Source organism: Apodemus sylvaticus, chromosome 7, assembly GCF_947179515.1.
Source record: "Apodemus sylvaticus chromosome 7, mApoSyl1.1, whole genome shotgun sequence".
In the NCBI taxonomy this organism is placed as follows: Eukaryota; Metazoa; Chordata; class Mammalia; order Rodentia; family Muridae; genus Apodemus; species Apodemus sylvaticus.
In genome coordinates this window covers 72,201,779-72,213,980 of record NC_067478.1, presented here as the reverse complement: position 1 = coordinate 72,213,980, position 12,202 = coordinate 72,201,779, and the positions used below count along the sequence as shown (strand labels likewise).

At 53.5% G+C, this 12,202-nt stretch overlaps 1 protein-coding gene across 1 annotated transcript in view; it reads left to right on the top strand.

Moving 5' to 3' along the window:
* Positions 1–7,877, top strand: part of Cspg4 (chondroitin sulfate proteoglycan 4) — a 34,758-nt gene extending 26,881 nt beyond the window's left edge. The window contains exons 6-10 of the mRNA XM_052188275.1: positions 285–483; positions 570–704; positions 811–977; positions 4,568–4,751; positions 5,040–7,877. Of these exons, the coding sequence (XP_052044235.1) occupies positions 285–483; positions 570–704; positions 811–977; positions 4,568–4,751; positions 5,040–6,874 (2,520 nt within the window). The 3' untranslated portion in view covers positions 6,875–7,877. The remainder of the gene's footprint in view (positions 1–284; positions 484–569; positions 705–810; positions 978–4,567; positions 4,752–5,039) is intronic.
* The last annotated feature ends 4,325 nt before the right edge of the window (positions 7,878–12,202 follow it).

Below are 12,202 nucleotides of genomic sequence, written 5' to 3'. Positions count from 1 at the left end.
GGGTATCTCGGAAGTAAGAACTCAGTGAGGGCCGAACAGGAGCATTTCTCGGCAGGAGGTTGTGGTCTGGCTTTGAGGTACAATTAAGATTAGGCCAGGTGGAGAAGGACAGAAGAGGAGAATGAGATAGAAGACCCTTTGTGCGTGGAGCCCAGAATGGCACAGGCGTCCATGACAGCTGAGCAGAACCGGGTGGAGGCCCTGTGGCAGCCCCAGGACCAGGAGGGAGGGGACCGGATGATACAGTGTGGACACACAGAACTTTCATGGGTCTGTGTCCCCAGATCTGGGAGGGGACCATCGTGCCCATCCCTCCTGAGGCCCTCAGAGGAACAGACAATGATTCAGGGCCGGAAGACTTGGTCTACACCATTGAGCAGCCCAGCAATGGACGGGTAGCCTTGAGGGTAGCGCCAGACACCGAGGTCCACCGCTTCACACAGGCCCAGCTGGACAGTGGGCTTGTGCTGTTCTCACACAGAGGTGGGTACTGGGCGGCTTCTTCAGCCTCCTGGGGTGGGGGGACCTTGGGCGCAGGCTCCAGCTCCACCCCCACCCCCTGTGCTCAGGAGCCCTGGAAGGAGGCTTCCACTTCGACCTCTCTGACGGCGCACACACTTCTCCTGGACATTTCTTCCGAGTGGTGGCCCAGAAGCAGGTACTCCTCTCCTTGGAGGGCACCCGGAAGTTGACGGTCTGTCCAGGTAGGTCTTCTGCATACTGAGTAGCCGAGGCAGAATTGAAGATGGTAGCGCAGGATCCTTGCCTTGGCTCCTGCCAAAAGCTAACAGGCTCCTTCGTGCTTCGCAGAGTCTGTGCAGCCACTCAGCAGCCAGAGCCTGAGCGCCAGCTCCAGCGCGGACACCGACCCTCGGCACCTGCTCTACCGGGTGGTAAGAGGCCCGCAGCGTGGCCGACTCCTCCACGCCCAGCAAGGAAGCGCCGAGGAGGCCTTGGTGAACTTCACCCAGGCTGAGGTAAGGGCCTCACACCTCAGCCACCACACAGACCCCTGCCTCACCTCAGGTCGCTCCCAGCCGGAGAGCATGCATCACTGAGTTCAGGGCCAGGCCTCCAGAAGGAAGCCACTGCTGGATCCTAGAGGCTGAAAAGAGCCCGCGGGGCGGCGGGGGGGGGGGGGGGGAAGAGGGGCAGGGGTGCAGAGGCAGCCCAGCAGCCTTCGAGGAGGGGACGAGCTCACTTCAGTCAGACAGTCTGGGAGAAAGTTGAGCTTGGGACTCAAGAAAGACGCCAGAGAATGTAAGCGCTCTGGGAGCAGATGAGCCACAGGGAGAGTGGGCCAAGCCAAGGGACACTGTGATCTATCTGTTCTTCGGAGCCGAGTTCCTAAGGCACACCAGGACCACCAATCAAAAGCATCATTCCCAGCCTCAAGTCGCAGCTGACTGAGATGTTGGGATGCCAGGGCTGTGGGTGCTAACTAGTGGGCACCAGTGGTCACCGCTTACCTACCTTACCACATGCACGGAGTGGTCCCCACAGGGTCTGAGCAGGACTCAAGAGAACACAGCTGGCCCTGCCACTGCAGCGCTCTGGTGCCACTCCAAGAACCTTTTAACGGGGCTCACCCTGGCCCTTGGAAAGGGCAGGACCCACCTCCAGGTCTCCTTCCTTTCTCTCAGAGGCCTTCTGGGCCCCACAAGTTCCTTTCTACCCCATCAGGGTGTGTGCTCCCCCTGAGAAGTTCCCAGACAGAGGAGCTGGCAGGGGGAAGCAACTCCCACCCAGTAGGTGGCTCAGAGGAGAAAGTTGCCTTAACCAGGGTCCAGTGAGATTCCTCAGGCCCTGCTCCTCTCCCAGGCCCCAGCATCTACCGTCTGCCCTGAGGCATTGGGAGCCTTGTTATCAGAGACCAGGAAGAAGGAGAGACTGGGGCAAGGCCATGGCCGCCCCTCCCCCACCCAGCAATCCCCCAGGCTCCAGCAACAAGAAGGACAGAGCTGAATGGCCACCAGGGGGCCAGACTGGCAGTGCCACCCAAGAAGGCTGGAAAGAGGCTACGTGGCACAGACACCCTCCTCCACTGGCTCTGGCAGAGGCCAGGCAGCAGTAAGCAGTGGGTGAGCAGTACCACTGCCCTGCAAGGCCCTGGGCTGGACGGGGCAGGGCTCAGGTAACCTCCTGAAAACCTTTTTGCAGAAAAAGAAGTGCATACGCAGTCAGGTGATTTTTATTCAGTATACATGGCTAGTAAGAAGCAAGACCACGACTCAACCTTCTAACTGCTTGTCGTGAGTTCCCTTAACCTAAGGACACTGTCCCCAAGCCCGGCCTGAGTTTTGCCTTTTTCTCAGTTGTGCCTTCTCATACAGGAACACCGATAGGCAGCCAGGTGTCACTCCGACCACCACCACTCTGGGAGGCTCTATTTCCTACCGTGCCCACCACCAGCCTGGACTAGAGGTTACAACTGACAGTCTTCAATCCTGTAGGACACATCTGGCCCACAGATATATTTTATTGGAATATTTATTACATTTAATATTTTAACATTAGTTGTCACCGTTGAAGCCTTAGGAAAGTTCACAGAAACCTGATAAACTGATTCTTTAAAGGCCTGTGCTCCTTCTTGTAGCAAACCACTGAGGAGGAGCCCCTCTCTTGATGCAGATTGGTTCCCGGTGTAGACAACACAGCCCTACTGCCACGCTCCGGGACTCTGAGATTGTTGCTTGTTCACAACAGTCCCACTCTGTTTCTCTTTTACTATTGCGCAAGTCCTGTTTTGCTGAAAGGAAAATCTTCCTGTGTTTCCCTCCTAAGAGGGGAAAACAAAGATAAGGCATGAGGATGTGTCTTGATCCGAAGGTGCAGGAAACAGATTTCTTTACAGAAACAAAGAATATTACTTGGTGTTGAACATACACAATGCCCTAAAGAATAGGTCATCACCGGGCGGCGGTGACACATGCCTGTAATCCCAGCACTCTGGGAGGCAGAGGCAGGCGGATTTCTGAGTTCGAGGCCAGCCTGGTCTACAGACTGAGTTCCAGGACAGTGAGGGCTATACAGAGAAACCCTGTCTTGAAAAAAAAACAAGTCAAAAAAGAAGAAGAAGAAGAAGAAGAAGAAGAAGAAGAAGAAGAAGAAGAAGAAGAAGAAGAAGAAGAAGAAGAAGAAGAAGAAGAAGTCATAAAAGCGAGAGCTGAGCTCAACCTGGCACAGTGGCACATGCCAGCTACTTGGGAGGCTGAAGCAGGAGAATCACTTGAGCTTGGAAGGTCAAGGCCAGCCTGGGCAACATAGTAAGACCCTTCTTCAAAACAAAAACAAGAAACTAATCATAGTTTTTCAAAGTCCTGTGTTAGGACTGTAGAGGCAGTGGGCAGAGGCCTTGAGCGGGACACAGAGAGAAAACATTTGCGGTAACCCAGGTAGGACCTGGGTGCTGAGGGTAAAAGGAGCTAAGGAAGCCTCTGGGGTTTTCCCTGAGTCGCTCAACAGCACAGCTGCTGTCATGGCGATAGAGTCTCAGGCGAGGCCACTGGGGCACACCTGGGCCTAGGGAACTTGAAACGTCCATTAGACATCTGGAGAGCAAAAGACACAGGTGGGAATTTGAGACTAGGGCTCCGGTGAGAGTAAACTGGGCTGGAGATCCTGGTAAGGGCTCTGAGACTCCATGGGGTAGGTAGGACAGAGACCATGCCACAGGATGCTGGGAGCAGGATCAGCAGAGACGATGAGATCTGAGGAGACCCAAAGCAGAACATCACATCCTGGAAATCATGTCAAGAGATGCTCAGCAGTCAGCCAGACTGAAGCCAGTCTCTGTGTCATCCCGTTAGTGCCATCGGTGACATCCTGGGAACAAAATCCTGAGTGGAGCGGGTTGAGAATGTGTGGTGACAGTGGACACCGTTCTTGGGGAATTTTGCTGCAATGAGAAGGGGGAGGTGGCAAATGGCAGCAGAAAGGATGTTCTGAGACCTGGGGATGTCGCTCAAACAGAAGCATGCCTGCTTAGCACGCGTGAAGCTCTGGTCCCCGTCAGCAGCACCACATAAAACTGGCGTTTTAGCAAGCTCCAGGCAAAACAGACGAGGATGCATGAAACCCTCTCTCAAGAAAAAAGTAAATTCGAGAGTGGTTTTCTTTAAGATGAAAGGAAAAATTAACATAGCAAAAAAAAAAAAAAGATAATCTATTTGGGGGAGCGCTGATGTAACCGAAGAGAGACTAGAAGCAGTGCCGATGGGAAGCAAGAAGTATGGGGGCACACTGTATGTGAAGGAGAAGGGACCCACCTTAAATGGAAACACGAATCAGTGACCAGTCTCCCCAGCTAAAGCTAGAGCTGAACCCCAGGCTTCAGAGCCCGCTTTGCCCTGCCACGCAATGCCCTAGGGGTGACCCCCTTGAACCAGGGGGGTAGAGAGCAGGCTACACAGAGAGACCTTGGTTCAGCCAGAAGAACTCAGAGTAAGGCTGGGCACGGAGGAGATTAGAGAGTTCCCGTGCCCTGCCATCCTGACAGGGAACCTCCAGGTACTCCAGGCTGAGCCCCCCTGTCATAGCCAGTCATGACATCTTGCCCCCTCCCCAGGTGAATGCTGGGAATATTCTGTATGAGCACGAGATGTCCTCTGAGCCCTTCTGGGAAGCCCAGGACACCATCGGTCTCCTGCTGTCCTCACCACCTGCCAGGGATCTGGCTGCCACCCTGGCTGTGATGGTGTCTTTTGATGCTGCCTGTCCCCAGCGCCCCAGCCGTCTCTGGAGGAACAAAGGTGAATAGCATGAAGGGATGGCCAGGCCAAGGACGCAGGGAGATAGAGATGCCCACACGGAGGGACAGAGCCTGACCAGCAGCTTCTGTCTTAGTCCCAGGGAGGTATAGGGTGGTGCGTGGGGAACATGACATCGGAAGGCCTGCTCTTCCAGGGTCGTGAGCCCCATCCTCGAGCTACTACTGGCCTACAGGAGAAGTGCAGACTTGCCCTGGGGTCTCCTTTCTGATGATTCATGACTCTTTTTCCAGTGGACTGGACCTTCATAGCCTATGTCTCATCCCCCAGGTCTTTGGGTCCCTGAGGGCCAGCGGGCCAAGATCACTGTGGCTGCCCTCGATGCCGCCAACCTCCTAGCCAGTGTGCCAGCATCTCAGCGCAGTCGACATGACGTACTCTTCCAGGTCACACAGTTCCCCACGCGGGGCCAGCTCCTGGTGTCTGAGGAGCCACTCCATGCCAGGAGACCCTACTTCCTGCAATCCGAGCTAGCTGCGGGGCAGCTGGTGTATGCCCATGGTGGTGGGGGCACCCAGCAGGATGGCTTCCGCTTCCGTGCCCACCTCCAGGGACCAATGAGGGCTTCTGTGGCAGGGCCCCAGACCTCTGAGGCCTTTGTCATCACCGTGAGGGACGTGAATGAGAGGCCCCCACAGCCACAGGCCTCCGTTCCCCTTCGTGTTACCAGGGGCTCACGGGCCCCTGTCTCTCGAGCCCAGCTGAGTGTCGTTGACCCAGACTCGGCTCCAGGGGAAATTGAGTATGAAGTACAGAGGGCACCCCATAACGGCTTCCTGAGCCTGGCTGGGGACAACACTGGGCCTGTGACTCACTTCACACAGGCTGATGTGGACGCAGGGCGACTGGCCTTTGTGGCAAACGGGAGCAGTGTGGCTGGCATCTTCCAGTTGAGCATGTCTGATGGAGCCAGCCCCCCAATATCCATGTCCCTGGCTGTGGATGTCTTACCATCCACCATCGAGGTGCAGCTGCGAGCCCCCCTGGAGGTACCCCAAGCTCTAGGACGATCCTCACTGAGCCGGCAGCAGCTCCAGGTGATTTCGGATCGCGAGGAGCCAGACGTAGCTTACCGCCTCACTCAGGGGCCCCTGTATGGGCAGCTGCTAGTAGGGGGGCAGCCCGTCTCCGCCTTCAGCCAGCTGCAGGTAGACCAGGGGGACGTGGTCTTTGCCTTCACCAACTTCTCTTCCTCTCAGGATCACTTCAAAGTCCTAGCTCTGGCCAGGGGTGTGAATGCATCGGCCACTGTAAATGTCACCGTGCAGGCTCTGTTGCGTGTGGGGGCTGGCGGGCCGTGGCCTCAGGGGACCACCCTGCGCCTGGACCCCACTGTGCTTGACGCCAGTGAGCTGGCCAACCACACAGGCAGTATGCCCCACTTCCGGCTCCTGGCGGGACCCCGATATGGCCGTGTGGTCCGTGTGTCCCAAGGCCGATCAGAATCCAGGAGCAACCGACTCGTGGAACATTTCACTCAGCAGGACCTGGAAGAAGGAAGGCTGGGGCTCGAGGTGGGCAGGCCAGAGGGCAGGTCCGCTGGCCCAGCAGGTGACAGGCTTACTCTGGAGCTGTGGGCAAGGGGTGTCCCACCTGCTGTGGCCTTGCTGGACTTTGCCACTGAGCCTTACCATGCAGCCAAATCCTACAGCGTGATCCTACTCAGTGTCCCTGAGGCTGCTCGTGCAGAAACAGATAAACCAGGAAGAAGCACCCCCACTGGCCAGCCAGGCCAGGCAGCATCCAGCCCCATGCCCACTGAGGCCACAAGTGGTTTCCTGGGCTTCCTAGAGGCCAACATGTTCAGCATCATCATTCCCGTGTGCCTGGTCCTCCTGCTCCTGGCTCTCATCTTGCCTCTGCTCTTCTACCTCCGAAAACGCAACAAGACGGGCAAGCACGATGTCCAGGTGTTGACCGCCAAACCCCGCAATGGCCTAGCCGGTGACACCGAGACCTTTCGAAAGGTCGAGCCAGGCCAGGCCATCCCACTCATGACTGTGCCTGGCCAGGGGCCCCCGCCAGGAGGCCAACCTGACCCAGAACTATTGCAGTTTTGCCGGACACCCAATCCTGCCCTCAGGAATGGCCAGTACTGGGTGTGAGACCTGGCCTGTACCCAGATGCGGCCCACCCTCCAGGCCCACTGCTTCTGTACCCTGGCCTGGCCTGAGGATCTCAAGAGCCAAAAAAAGACCTTGAGATGCCAGGGATGGAGGGAGCTGGGAGACAGTCTAGGGATCCTGGAGTGAGTGGAGTCAAGAGCTGGAACCTTCCTCAGCTCCCTTAGACCTGGAGAGCCATGGGGGCCAAGGAGAGAGGCAGCTAAAGTCAGCTCACTGCAGAAAAAACAGGATAACATCCCAGATGGGTCACAGCTCTGGGTCCTGGGACTGTGACCTTAGATAAGTCATACCTGACCCGGACTACCAAGGTCGGGAGAAGAGAGCACCCTGGCCTTTCCACCCCAGCTCTGGTCATTGTCGACTCTGGGGAAGAAACTCCCCCTCTCTGGTGTTTTCCTGAAGCTGAATGAGGAGGAAAGTTAGGCAATAGATTAATATATTCAAGGTGCAAGATGGGTGGGGTTGCTCTGGGGTTCGTTAATTTAAGGCAAGAAAGCTATTTAACATGGTGCTGGGCTAGCCAGGCCTAATGAAGCCCTGGAGTACATGGGATGGACAAAGGTCTGAAGCCATGTCACCCACAGAGCCCTGTGGTAGAGCACCGGAAGCACTGGCGAGGAACCTTCAGCACTTGGACAGGGAGTGCTGGAGGCCACTCTGGTGGCCATGGTCCCCTCAAGACTAGGGAACAGGCAAACTGGGGCACTTGACTCCACGGGGCCTTAGTGAATGGCGCTTCAGAGGCTCCGGACAGCTGTGCATTGTTTGTGTTTGACTGTGCACTGGGCTCTGATCCATGGCAGCTTCGCTCCCCTGGGGCAAGGCCATGTGGCCTAGCTTCATGGGGGTAGGGGTGGACAGATCTGGACAAGCTCTTAAAATTCCACCTCCTGGGGCATTCCCAAAGTCCTCTGCTCTCACCTGTACCGGCACATGGGCTGTTTGTTGAGATGGGACCAAAGCCCTTACGCTACAGGGAACTTCAGGGAAAAAAATAAAAATAAATGCTCCCAGCCATAGACTCCTTAGCCTGGGTTTTGGCCTCCAAAGCCCTCCCCAACCTCCTTTCACTGTGGCTGCAAGAGCCAAAGTGAGGGGAATGGGGGCGGGGTGGGGGAGATGCCGAAGCTTGGAACAGTGCATAAAGGGAAGATTTGGGCGTGCAGACTTTTACAGTCTCTATCCACCCTTCACTAGGAGGACCCGGTACTGCTCTAAAGGAGGGGAACCAACGCAGATACAGAAACACCATACCCGCTAGAGCACATCATTCAGCTAGCAATGGGTCATGAGATCCCAGGTCTCCAAAAGTGATGCCATTATATGAGCCACAAGGCAGACAGAATCCACTGGCCCTTCCTACAAGAGGGTGATGCAAGATCAGGGGCAATGGAAGCTAACTCTGGCCCAGGGGATCATCTGGTCTTGAAAATGAGCTGAAGTCATTAGAAAAGAAACATGAAGCTGAATCGGTGTCTCTTGCCTATAATCCCAGTACTTAGGAGGCAGGAACATAAGAATGAATTCAGAGTCATTCTTGACCCTAGAAAATTTAAGACCAATCTGGGCTACCAGAGATCCTGTCTGAGCGCAAGGGAGGAGGCAATAGGTGTCTGTGCTCTGGGAAAACGTGGGACTTCATGGGGCCTAAGAACAAGCAAGTTAGAGGTGAAGGCAGAAAGTAGCCTTTAGCCGCTGAGCTTCCTCTGGGGAGTAGGATTTCCTCTGCATGAGTCCCAGCATCAGTAACATTTGAGCCTCTCTCCTGCTCACCGCCCTGCCTGCCCCCAGACAACACTCCCTCATGGTATGATGTCCATTTAAACATCTGGCCCCCTCGCAGAGACTTCAGGCAGGGAACTTGGAACCAGGTGGATTACTGACAAAAAGGTCTCCAGAGGAACAGGAGGGACAGGGAGACAGAATCAGGGAGGGTATGAGACCCAACTAGAGCCACAAAGCAGAGTAATGATAGAGGAGACCCAGCAAGGCTTCAGCGGTGCCACACAGAGAAACACTGCCATGAAAAATCACTGCTCCCTTGTCGCTCGTCCCTCCCCCAAATATGGCCTCCAGAAATACTCTGCGTTTTAAACTGCCAACACTAGTTTCCTTCCAGGTTAGGAAGACCAAGAGCATCCTCATAGAACACTCACAGCTCTACCTTGCCACTCCCAGGAAGTTAAGGCTGGCTCCTCAGGGCCTTGCTATCAAGAGCCGGTCTCCACCCAGAGTTAGGAGCTTCCCTGAAAGTGTAAGCAGAGGTGTGGGTGACAAACCTGCCAGGCAGGATCTGCCCTCATCTCCTGTTTCCCCTAGAGGACTGACAACACCCTCTATTCACACAGCCTGCCCTGCCCTGCCCTGCCCCCAGGCACTGGCACAGGCTGACACGGCTCTGCTACTCTGAGCCTGGACTAGATGGTAAGCTGGTACCCAGACATTGTACCCATAGCCGTGCTAGGACCTGAGTCTTTCACAATGCAGCCAAGCTGAGCACTGAACACAACAGTGTGTGTGTGTGTGTGTGTGTGTGTGTGTGTGGTGTATGTATGTGTTTGACCCTTTTAAATATACTCCTAAAACTTAAGGGTGGGGCTCCATCCCCTCTACTGAATAGCTCACAGAGGCTGGAGATGGAGCTTACTGGTAGGAAGGATGCAGGGCTGGAGAGATGTCTCAGTGGTTAAGAGAGCCAAGTCTGATGCCCAACATCCACATGGTGGCTCACAACTAACTGAAACTCCAGTTCTGGGAATCCAACACCTTCCTCTGGCTTCTGTGGGGACCAGGCACACACATGGCACACAAACATACATGTAGGCAAAAGATCCATATATTTAAAATTAAATCTTTAAAACAAAACACCAAAAAAAAGACAACTATATCACCTTCTCCTTTGCTAAGGAGTTTGTTCCTCCTAGGCTCTGGAAATAGATAGGAACTTGATCTATGAACAATGTTTAAGATGTTGAAAACTTTACCCTCTTTTTTTATATACACATATACAAACACACGTGGTTATATATGTGAATATGGATTTTTTCCCATAGCATTTGGACCACAATACAGAGATCAGTACTTGTCTAGACAAAAGACAACCCATGAAAGATATATCCAAGCTTTGGAAGCCTGGGCCCTTTGCCTGTGGCCCTCCCCAAAGGCCTAGGAGATAAGGGGTCAGGACAAACCACCCATTAAAGGACCTGTACCAACATCATTGAAAAAAGAAAGCCATTTGGTGGTGGTGCATGCCTTCAATCCCAGCACTTGAGGGACAAAGGCAGATGGAACTCTGAGTTCAAGGCCAGCCTAGTTTATAGAGTGCCAAGACAGCCAGGGCTACACAGAGAAATCTTGTCTTCGAAAAAAAAAAAAAGGAAGAGGAAGAAGAGTAGGAGAGTAGGAAGGAGGAAAAGGAGGAGGAGGAGACCCCATGGGTAGGGCTTTCCACAGGGGTTCAGATCCCCAGATCTCTAGACCCCCCCTTGGAAACTGCCTATTGCCTCTTAAGAGTCTAAAGGGAACCCTTTAAAAGCTGGCCCTTTAAGTGTGGTTGCTATGGCAATTGTGCAGTTCACCGAGTTAGGACTTTCATCTTCCAATAGGAAGTCAGAGAAGTGCTTCTTCCAACTGCAGCCTAACCTCCCCCGACCAATAGAATCTGCTAAAGCAGCTGACATCTTCCTCACTTTCCAGAAGATACAGATCTTAAAGGAGTGATGGTCTGAGGGCAGAGCTACAGAGTCTTTGGTTGAGTCCCTTTCCTGTGCACATGGGAGGAGTCTTGGCAAGTAGGTAAGGTTGGCCTGATGTCCATCTTGCCCTGGGTTCCCTCCCAGTAAGTGCTCTCCTATGTACTTTGCAGTAACCCCTAAGATTACTCAGGTCTTGGCACAATAAGCTGAAATGGCTGATGTAGCTACAAATAGAAATCCACTTAACCCTTCCTGAAGAGGCCTAGACATTCCAAAAAGTAACTAAGGAACTGTAATGTGTGTGCGTGCCTCGAGCCAGTGGAGTGGTCAGTTAGGAGAAGTCCAGAATGGGAGGCTAACCTACTCTTGTCCACTCTCTTCTCCTCTGACAGACAGCTGGGCATTTCCATTGAAGAGACAGCAGACAGCCACAGGAATTGAGCATGTCTCCGTCCTCAGTGTAATGAATCACAGTCTTTAACTGATGGCTGCTGTCCTCATAAAGGGCGTCACCTCCTCAGAGGGCCTCCTGTGGCCATCAAGATAATGAGTGGGTTGAACTGTGTTCCTTTCCATTTCAGATGTGAAACAACCCTTTGGCGAAATCGAGCAGTAACCAAGAAAAGACTTTTCCACATAAACAGGACTGAGGCTGAGGCTAGAGATCTCCTGTCCCCAGACCTGAGCACAGTTAGCCAGAGGCTGAAGCTATTCCCAAGCTAACATTCTGATGCTCTGTCGGGGTGGTTTGCAGAGGACTCCCGGGGCCCAGGTTCTGGGTCCTGATGGCAAACGAAACGGATCATCCTCTTTGTTGCCCAAGTCCTCTGTGGGCATCACTTGTGAACTTGTTAGACATAAAGGACAGCTTAGCAGGACATGGCGGCCACATTCTTGTCATCTCAGCATTTAGAGGTAGAAGCAGGGGGATCAGAGTTCAAGGCCAGCCTGGACTGTATGAGACCCTATCTTAAAAACAAAGAACCAGGTTGGGCTGCAGCTCTGTGACAGAGCCTTCACCTAAGAAGTTATATAAAGCTCTAGGTTGCAAAAAGGAAATAGAGACTCCCAGTGGCTGAGTGAGATTTTAACAAGGTTACAGGCAATTGGAACACACACAGCACAATAAAGTACATGGTACATTGAAGACCACTCCTCAACCTGGAGCCAGCTCATCATACTGACAGATTAGAGCGAGGCACATCACGGTAGCACAATCAGTAGCTGGGTGGGAAGGAGTCGGGCCATAAAACCCTGCTCAAATGTTTTGACTTTTTTTTTTTAATAAGATTTATTTTATTTATGCGTACACTGTCGCTGTCTTCAGACACACCAGAAGAGGGTTATCAGATCCCATTACAGATGGTTGTGAGCCACCATGTGGTTGCTGGGAATTGAACTCAGGACCTCTGGAAGAGCAGTCAGTGCTCTTAACCGCTGAGCCATCTCTCCATCCCCATGTTTTGACTTTTACTTCATGATTCCATCTGTCCTTCCGTGCACATTTATAAATTCCCCTTTGTGCGCTACCTCAGGGTAGGGTTCTAACCACAGGACACTCCACCAAAATCAAGAGAAGGAAATTATGTAGAGATTGCTGGCAATCAGG